At 35.1% G+C, this 10,003-nt stretch overlaps 2 protein-coding genes across 2 annotated transcripts; both read right to left on the bottom strand.

The window, feature by feature from the left end:
- Positions 1–983: 983 nt before the first annotated feature.
- Positions 984–4,911, bottom strand: LOC123921585. Its single transcript, XM_045974187.1, has one exon. The coding sequence runs from the start codon at positions 4,539–4,541 to the stop codon at positions 1,347–1,349; it is 3,195 nt and encodes a 1,064-aa protein (XP_045830143.1). The 5' UTR covers positions 4,542–4,911; the 3' UTR covers positions 984–1,346.
- Positions 4,912–6,466: 1,555 nt separating this feature from the next.
- On the bottom strand, positions 6,467–8,719 carry LOC123921586 (molybdate transporter 2). The gene has a single exon (XM_045974188.1). It carries the CDS (start codon positions 8,537–8,539, stop codon positions 7,079–7,081), a length of 1,461 nt encoding a protein of 486 aa, XP_045830144.1. The 5' UTR covers positions 8,540–8,719; the 3' UTR covers positions 6,467–7,078.
- Positions 8,720–10,003: the final 1,284 nt, after the last annotated feature.

The following is a 10,003-nucleotide window of genomic DNA, read 5'->3' as shown; positions in this document are numbered from 1 at the left end:
CCAAGATAAACCGATGCTAGATAATTTGCAAGGGGTCCATCCGTCGTGAGGTGAAGGAATGGAAACTGCATACTTTTGATCAAGTTAAAAATAAAAAGTAATTGATGGCGAGACTTGGAGGAATGAATTCAACGTAGCATGCAGAATGGCGATAGAGCTAAAGGTTTGAGAAAGATAGAGAGGAAGTTGCAAAGTGAGCTCGATGACATTCTTAAAAAGGAGGAGCTCATGTGGTTTCAAAGGTCAAGAGCTACATGACTTGTTGATGGTGATCGAAACACTAGATACTATCATTTGAAGACTGTGCAACGTCGAAGAAAGAATGATAATATGACTCTGTTGAGAAAATTCACATTATGGTGAATGATTTCTATAAAAAATTATTTGCAATCCAACAACCTGGTAGTGATTGGATAATTACTACTAAAACTTATCCTTTGCTAGATAGATGGTAGTGTTATGTCTGTCGAGCAGGTCAAAGAGGTCCGTTAGTAACGCATTTGATGTTTGCTGACGATTTATTACTTTTTTGTGAAGTTATTGAGAAGCAAATTAATTGTGTTATATATGAATGTCATGAAGGACTTTTGTGACATGTATGGGCAAAACATGTTAGCCGTGAGAAAACTAGTATATATATTTTTCTAAGAATATTAGCCGAGCGTCAGGTTAGATTGGTGGCAATATCTAGATTCAGAGAAACTAGTGTTCTTGGAAAATATTTAAGGGTACCTCTTACTGGGAGGGCTCCTAAAAAGGATACATTATTGATCAGATCAGTACAAAGCTCACGGCGTAGAAAGCTAAGCACTTGTCTTTTGCAGGAAGGGTCACTCTTGCAAAGAGTGTGATTGAAGCTATTCCTATTTATCCGATGATGACGGCTATGACTCCTAAGCCTTGTATAAATGAAATTCAGAAATTGCAAGGTAAGTTTATCTGGGGCGAGTTTGATAATGAAAGAAAGTATCATGTTGTTAACTAAAATGTTTTTACTGGTGATCTGTCACAATGCATAAATTTCAGTTTGATGAATAATGTGAGAAAGTACAATGGTTCGATCCCCCGCAACAGCAATCGGGAGGAGGCTGGAACCACTTGATGCCAGAACTGACCCCCAAGCCAGATTAAACTGATAGTGAAAGCCAAACAAACTAATAAATTTTAATAGAAACTAAAAGTAGCAAAAAATAGAGAAAAAATAATCAGTAGTTGTACACTAAAATCAAAATTTACTTGTTTATATAATGTAATAATACATCCACCCAAAAAAAAAATCATGCGTACTTTTCATGCATGTAATGTAATAATGTAATGATGTCAGTAACACAAATTAGTGTCTACATTCATTCTATATCAACTTGATCTTTCTCATTTGTATCACCACTACTGATACCTGAAACAAGTTCAGTTTCAGAGGACTTAGAATCCAACCTCTCATATCTAAAACTTGGTAGAAGCTTATACTGCCGAAATGTCAAAACCTGACTCAGCTTGTCATAGCCTAATCTTTGTTGAAAATAGACCAAAATTGCGAGAAGTATTGCAGTCACAGGGATGGCAATGTCACCGAATTTCGAGTAAAAGTCCAAACTTGGATTGATGAATTCTGAGTCCTCGGAAAAGTAAGGATTCGGAACTGGAGCTCGAATGTAATCATATACATGAGGAAGAAGTCTTACTAGAGTGATTCCAATGAAATACAGTTTCCTTAGTGGTTTGCAATTGATTTGCCAGATTATGTTTCCAATGATTTGAGGAAACAAGAAAAAGTCTTGAACAAGACCTGCATATTCTTCCAATTCTGTCGCCCAAACCGGCAACGAATGAGAATTTTCTTTATCAACCATATATGCCTTTGGACTAAGATGTTTCTGACTGGTTTTCGCGCCGTGAATTATCATAACAATTATGTAACCGATAAGATGTATGGTGAAGGTACAAAGAAGTACCTTTTTATCACTAGGGACAGAAATCGGCTGAGAAGAGGTTCGCGTTTGCAATCTGATTCGAGACTTCCACACTTTCTGGAAAAGTCGCAGGGTTAGCAGCAACGATACAATCAATAAAAGTTTCACGGTGTAATCAATGATATGGAGCCACTCACTGTTCTCCAAAGTACCAGATGACGACACATCATAAGATTCAGAAACCATTCTCTTGAAAAGAGCTTCTGCACCTGTGATTAGAGGAATGCTATAACCAAGAGATTGAACACCTAGCACAACGAGTGATACATAAGGAAGAGAATCCACATCGTGCTTTATGTAAAAAAGTTGGCTTAAAATGCAACCAACTGCCATTGTAAGTGTCAAGATCCGGAGAATCCCTTCGACGCCTCGGTGTGAGAGGACATCCTCACGCTGCTTTCTGTATATAATTGGAAAAGTTTGGAGCTTTATTGGATCGAACCGAAGGGTATCATCGTCAGTCCTTTGACTTTCTATTGAAATTGTGGCAGTGGGATTGACTAACCACCGAGTTGTCGTCGGAGGATAAGAAACAACCACTTGAATTAAACAGTCCATTCCAGACTCAAGATCATAGCTCTCATATAAGACGTTCCACGATGCTCTCACGTCTCTGCAACCAATAAGATACATCTTTCCAACATGTGGATCATAAAGACCCTCCAGAAAAAGCGCGGAAAAATTACCATAACCTTTTCCGCTAAGACTCAGTTGTGCAGACACATTTAAAAGAAGTTGTTTTTCTGTATATTCAGCAGCATTTGCATGATATGGTGTTTCTTGTTGTTCCTCTGTTGAACCATTCTTAGCGTACCAATAACGCCCGAACATGGGACCAACAGAGAGAATCTCCAGCTGAATATCAACTCTTGGGGCTTGCACACGAGGCATAGGATCGGGAAAACCCGAGACATGGAAAGTGAGATCTTCTGAAAGAAGGGACAAACTATCTTGAAATGTCTCATCTTCAAGTTTAGGGAAAGTCAGAAATGATTTCTTAACGACAGTTGAAAAACTGAAGGGCTCATTTTTTTCAAGGACAATGCCGGCAGGATTAATTTTTGAATAACTGTAATTCGGATGAGTGAGCGTGAAATAATTCCAGAGTTCTGTAGGTAGCACAAGCTGTTCAAATGATAGCGGAAAAAAGGCACTATTGTTATTAATAGGAGACAAAGTTCCCAAAATAATGCTATGTTGCTTTATGGAGAAAGTGGTAGGTATATACAAACAAATCCGAGTATTACAGTTACTCCTTTTGGCATCGACAAGTCCAAGGCAACCAACCATGCAAAGCTGACCACTAGAAGATTTCCAGACCCCTTCGGTAGCAAGCGACATGTTGTTGACACCAGATCTCTTTGCTGCATTATATCGATTCTCGGATGGAGAAACTGCTCTAAAAACTGCAGATACCTTGGTGGAACCAGTATTACTATGACCAGCTTCTTGCTCACAGATAACATCCTGCATATAAAGTTTAACATCTTGAAAACCTCCGTGTGTTGATTTGATTGCCTCGTCCGATAAAAAAGGACCTAATTTACTGCAGAAATCATCTGTGCCATTGCATCTCCAGTTCGGCACAACAGATAAAGGTTTATCTCTAGTAACTTCTTCGAGGATTTCACAAAACCTTGTCCCTTTGTAGACACTAATGACATTATCTGTCATGTTATCTTTATACGGGTATGGATTGCATGCTTTGGATACAATATTTTGTGAGCCGAATGTGTACTTGGCTGAGCTACCCAACTGCGATGATATGTGAACCACATCAAAGTATTTAGGATTCGAATCACGGTTCAAACTTCTTAACTCTCCGGTTATCATCCTATTCGTTAAAGTGAATGTCAATGGATAACGAAGAACAAGCAGAATTTGATCGTCTTCTGACATAGGTACATCACCAGGATTCTTCATCCACTCCCATGGATTGGCAGGATTGGTCTCTCGAGTTGGAAGCATAGTATTCCCTAACAAACACAACACCCTTTCACCGCCGTTTTTCTTCGATTCGGTGTAAATCCCTTGAAAGGGAATCGAAATCTGAGAATGTCCAGGCCATAACCGAAAATCTAGATTCTCATCACCATAAACACTGTCCATAAAATTACCATCTCTAGTAATTCCCATCACCATGAAACCATTGATAGGGATCGATTTCTTCAACCGATGAGCATGATCAACATCAGTTACCCCAAAAGAAACCAACTTCATCGGACTACTACGCCGATCCCCCGACAAAATCCCCGTAAAACTTCCATTCTTATCATCAAATGGCATAATTGGAAACTTACCATCCTCCTGAATCCAATCCCCATTAACAAAAGAAAGCTCTCCTTTCATACCAATAACATCACTATATCCAAATCTCAATTCAGATGAAGCAGATAAAACAGACACACATTGTTTCTGAACTTCATCAATTCTATCATACTTATAACTTACATGAGAGTTTCTACCAAATCTATACATATCCTCAGCAACTTGTGAATTAGAAACAACAATGATCAACAATTCACAAAGAAAACAAAAAGTAACAGCTGAAGCTGAAAATGGTAATTTCATGATTCCAACTAATAAAAAAAAGTCAAAAACTTTTCTTGAGAAATTGACTCAACTAAGAGACCCAATTGCTTATTTTGTCAAATTTCAATTCATTGCATGAAATCAACAAAAGAACACACTTTGAAAGAAGAACTATAATGAAGAAACAAAAGCATAACAAACCTTATTGAGACACAGATTAAAGTACTAGCATTTTTTGAAGTGAGTGATGATGTTTGAAGATGTTTGAAGAAATTTGTGGGATTTGGAATTGGAATTTGGGAAAGACAGGAAGTGAAGACTTTGACGTTTGAAGTTGAAGAAACTGTTGTTGCCTCTCTGTCTCTGTATTTGGTTGGTCAGATCCAGAATTTTTTAATTAAATTAAAATAAAAATAATGTAATACTAAATTAATAATATAAATAATATTTTGATACGCAATCAATTTTTTTTTTTATAATAATATAAAATATTTTTTCACTAAATTAATAATACTATGGTTTGGTTTTAGTCTTATAATTTATTTTTTTCAATTTTAGTCTATGACGCTGTTTGAATTTGTTTTATTTTTGAGCTTATAAAAATAACTTATGCGAATAAATAATTTTTTATCTTAATTCGTAAGTTTTCATTAACAAAAATTATATTTTTATAAGTTATGTTTTCATAAATCACCTTAAAAAATTTATAATAATACACAAAAACTTATTTATTTGCATAAGCTATTTCGTATAAACTCAAAATAAATCAATTCAAACATACCCTATATATATTTTATAAGAATAAAAATAAGTGTCGTTAAATTTTAACTTTATTTTAAGAAAATGCTAACATGTGAAAATATTTTTTACTCAAAATATTATGTGATATTGTGCGAAAATTTTACTTTCTAAAAAGTGTTGATTTTAAATTTTTATAAATTCAATACATTAATAATAAAAATAAATAAATAAATTCAATACATTTACACGTATAGAGAGAGATCAATCACTTGCATGGTATAATGATATTGAAATGGACAATAGAAGAGTTTTAATGATGTTATATTTTTAGGTTTGAAGTCAAATTTAAGGGTTTTTTACTACGAATTAGATATCATTGGCGCGTAATTATGGAGATTAGTATCTCGTGTCAGGTAGGACTATAATAGGCGACAATGTTCTCCTTCTAGACTATATTTAAAAAGAAAGAGATTTTTGTTATCTTATATAAATATTTTTCAATAACAATATAGTGAGTTTATGTCTAGTCTTTTCCAAAATTTGGTCTATTGTGTGCAAGTCCTTTAAAATGTTAATTTTTTTTGTCGATAGACGAAATGACAAAGTCATTATAAACTCACACACACAAAGTGGAGTAATTGGGATTCGAACCCCGATCATGACGTCCGACACTGACAATTTTGACATTTCTGCCCATTGAGCTAGGATTTGTGAACCTCTTTACATGCCAATTTAACAATTTGAAATAAAACTTATATTTATTTATATTTAAAGCTTTCACATTTTTTTTAAAGGATTTATAATTAGGTAGAAAGTAGCAATGTTTTCCTTTATTTACTGAAGGATTTATAGTAATATCAAAAGTTTAGTTGTCCCTTTCGTGATGGGAGGAGTTTTGCACTTTTACCTTTGCTTAGCTTTTGGAATTGATATAGCTATGCTATGATGAATTGGAAAACACTACTAAATCAATAATTATCTCACCTTCTCAACCATGTTGTTAGGTGCAACGATTCATTCATATCTTAAATTAAAACTTTCAATAGACAATAGAGAACCACTAGTCTTGATTGAGCCATTCTTTGATCAAGATTAAGCTAAACACACACTAATTGAATTAAATTGGGTATTGCTTTTGTGGGCTATGATGATTTACTGCAATCAAATGAAATTTCCTCAATAAGTGCTTTGCCCATGAATCATAACATGAATGAATCTTTAAGTAAAAAAAACATGAATGAATCCTTATTAAGCATGTACTACATCCAAACACATGATTTGAGTCCATAGTTATAGGAGGGTCCTACAAAGGCATGTTCCCCAGTACACTAACACATGTTGGGAACTTTATCTATAAATAAATAACTATACACATATGTTGTACACCCTAAATTGAACATTACAACACAAATATAGCCAAAGATTATTTGACAGGAGGAAGGTGGAAAAGAGGGTTTTTTTCTATCAATTGGGGCCTTCCCTTCACCACCCCCGTGTGGATGGTCTACAGGGTTCATAGCTACCCCCTTACTACAGGATGCTTACCTAGCCAACGTTTAGCTCCGGCTCTGCCCAAACTTTCTTCTTCCAATGATCACAGCTTTGTTGATCATATTTAAGAGCATCTTCAATTGCACGGATATAGATTCTTTGCAGTCAAGAATCCCCTGCATTTACTCGAACGCTTGGCTTCAAGCTGACAAAATCAAATTTATAAATCTTGCTTGAAAATCTAAACTTAACAATCTACTAATGTGTGAATGCAAGAAATTCCTGATTCTGATGAACCTATTCGACACTCGATATGAACCACAACTCAAACCCAATAAAAATATTTAGGCAATTAAAGGAGATTCCTCATCCTTGGATGATTTGGCTTTGTTGGAATTGGACAAAAACCCAAATCCACCACCACAATCTAGCTCCCTCAATTTCAACAACAAGTAAAGAACAATCCCAACAAAGAACCCTAAAGCAGCACTAGATCCAGTCAAAGAAACAGCAGCACAAACAAACATAACAAAAGATTCTTGTTTACTATTCATATCTTTAGAAGCCATAGCCAATTCAATCCCAGCAAACAAAAGCAAAACACCAAGTATCCCAATAGGAAACTGACCCAAAATTCTCCCAAAAGAGTTCCCAAAAACCAATGCAATCACCAATTTACCAATTCCAAGAAAAACAACAGAAGCTCCACTCCTTCCTCCAAACCTATACTGTCCAGCCAATCCACCAGCTCCATGACAACAAGGCATAGCACCAAACCAACATCCAACAAAATTCATCACTCCAACACTCACTGAAACCTTCATAGCAGAAGCTTCTCTGTCCGGAAATAAATCTCCGGACAGTTTACAAACTGCAATAACAGAATTCAAAATTGATAACGGAATTTGCGGAATAGCTGCTCTAACAAATCCAACCTTAAAATCATCCCATGTAATTCTCACAACCTTAATCTTCGAAGGCCCGAATTTCAAATCATTAAAAATCGAAGGATCACGAATAAAACACAATATTAATCCAAACAAAAACACAATCAAAGCAGATGGAATCATTGACAGAATCTTTAATCTTCGACGAACCTTGTTTCGTCGAAGATTATCAACTCTCTCATCATCATCATAGTCATTTCCTTCATGTTCAAGCTGTTGTTGCTGTTCTGAATTATTATTGTCCTCACCAGCACCAGTGGTGAGGACAAGAAAAACAACACCAACAAGAGCCAGTGCCAGTCCGTCCAGACTAAACCATGGACGGACTGGACCTACTTTAGCTGAAGTAGAAGCTAAATCTTGTTGGTAACGAATATAATTAATTGCTGAGAAAGCAAATTGAAGTCCTTGAGAGAGTTGAACGCCGCGAACAACCGGTAAAGGAAGGTATCGGTAAAGAACCGACATTAAACCGGTGGTGCCGAGGAAGAGGAGGACAGCAGCAACAGATAAGCCAGCTGCTGATATTTGAGCAATAGTGAGAGGTGGTGATTCTGAGATGGCAACTGCAGCAATGGATTTCATGGGCTGAACTGGCATAGGAAGACCAAAGAAAAAACCAGTTAACATGTTGTAAAGAGAAGTGAAGATGAGTGTTGTTGTAAGATCGAGGTTGTTGACAAGTGATAAAGCTAGTACGATGGGGATGTATGTTCCTAAATCGCCGACGGCGCCGGAGAGTTCTGCTAAGAGAGAAGTTTTTAGTTTGAGAGTTGATGGGAGACGGCAGAAGGTGCGGCGGAGGAGGGGTGTTGTTTCCGGTGGTGGTTGGTCGTTGGAGATATTGTCGGGTGCCATGGTGTTACGTTACGACTTTAGAGATCTAATTAATCAAATGTTGTTGTTGGTTGGAATTTTTGTGATATTACTAAGCAATGGAGAGGACAATGCTTTTTGTCCTTATATATATTCGGATTTTTTTTATTAACTACTTCAGTTCTTGATTATAAGAAGAAATTCGCTTTTTATAAACATTGAAAGTTTAATGTATTCTGTTCAAATGGTGCTTTTAATTTTGTAAGTAACGGACAATTAATATTATTTTTTAAATTAAAAAATTACTGATATGTGTTGGATACTTCTCTGATACACGTATTAGAGAGGTATCAGACAATTAATGTTAGAAATGGAGGAGAAAAGACCGATACAATATGTGTTTCTTATTAAATAGTGAATGTTAGAGTATGATGTTCTTTACACTATGTTTGTTTTGATAGATTTATGAGAGAGAGAAATAAAGAAGAGAGAAATAGTAAAGAAATAAGGTATTTCTTTAGTTTGGATAAAGGGAGAAATAAGGAGAGAGAGAAATTTTTTAGGTGGGTCCCATGCCAAAAGAAATCTCTCCTCAATAGGTGAGATTTGTGAATTGAAGGAGTGGAGAGATGCATTTTCCCACAATGTCCTTCTCCTTATTTTATTTTTTTTAGTTTTAATATTCAACTTTATTTTTTATTTTTTTAAATATGAAGGATAAATTAGTCTTTTTCATTTTTATTAATTTCTCTCTATTCATATTTCTACTCATCCTCTTCTCTATTTCTATTCATCCAAACAATATAGAATTTCCACTCAACTTCTCTCTTATTTCTATCTTTTTTATTTCTCTCTTCACTATTTCTTTCTTTCCTATTTCTTTGAACATCCAAACACAGTGTTAAGGATTGTCAACTATGTCTTTTTTGGTGGTACCGATGATGTTTTTTTGGATGGTACTAGTTATGTTCTTTTTGGGTAGTACTTACTTAACTTAAGATATGTAATTGTCACTTGTTTGCACTGTTTGAGTAATTTGAATATTAATTTATTATCATTGTCGATTTTAGTTATGTTTCACCAATATTATCCTCTTTATATATACTCCCTCCGTCCCAAATTGAGTGACATAGTTGACTGTTTCACGTATGCCGATGCATAACTTGGACGATTAATATTTTTAATTATACTCCCTCCGGCCCAAAATATAAGGACTAATTGACCACTGCACGCACACCAATACTTAATTTTGATTACGAATATCTTTAATTGTATATTAGTAAAAATTATAGAAATTTGATATTTTGAATATACTCGTCGAAACAAATCAAACAAGATCTTATATGATAATATTTACATTTATATATTTTTAGAAAAATACGGTCAAAACAAGACATATGAATAATCCATTTGGTCAAATGAGGTCTTATAAAATGGGACGGAGGTAGTATTATAGTAAAAATTATAAAAATTTGATATTTTGAAAATACTTATCGAGACAAATCC

Source organism: Trifolium pratense, linkage group LG4, assembly GCF_020283565.1.
Source record: "Trifolium pratense cultivar HEN17-A07 linkage group LG4, ARS_RC_1.1, whole genome shotgun sequence".
In the NCBI taxonomy this organism is placed as follows: domain Eukaryota; kingdom Viridiplantae; phylum Streptophyta; class Magnoliopsida; order Fabales; family Fabaceae; genus Trifolium; species Trifolium pratense.
This window is presented reverse-complemented; position numbering and strand designations above follow the sequence as displayed.

Bases quoted from the DNA above. Each gene is read 5' to 3' on its own strand.
- LOC123921585 (XM_045974187.1), bottom strand. From the start codon at position 4,541: ATGAAATTACCATTTTCAGCTTCAGCTGTTACTTTTTGTTTTCTTTGT.
- LOC123921586 (XM_045974188.1), bottom strand. From the start codon at position 8,539: ATGGCACCCGACAATATCTCCAACGACCAACCACCACCGGAAACAACA.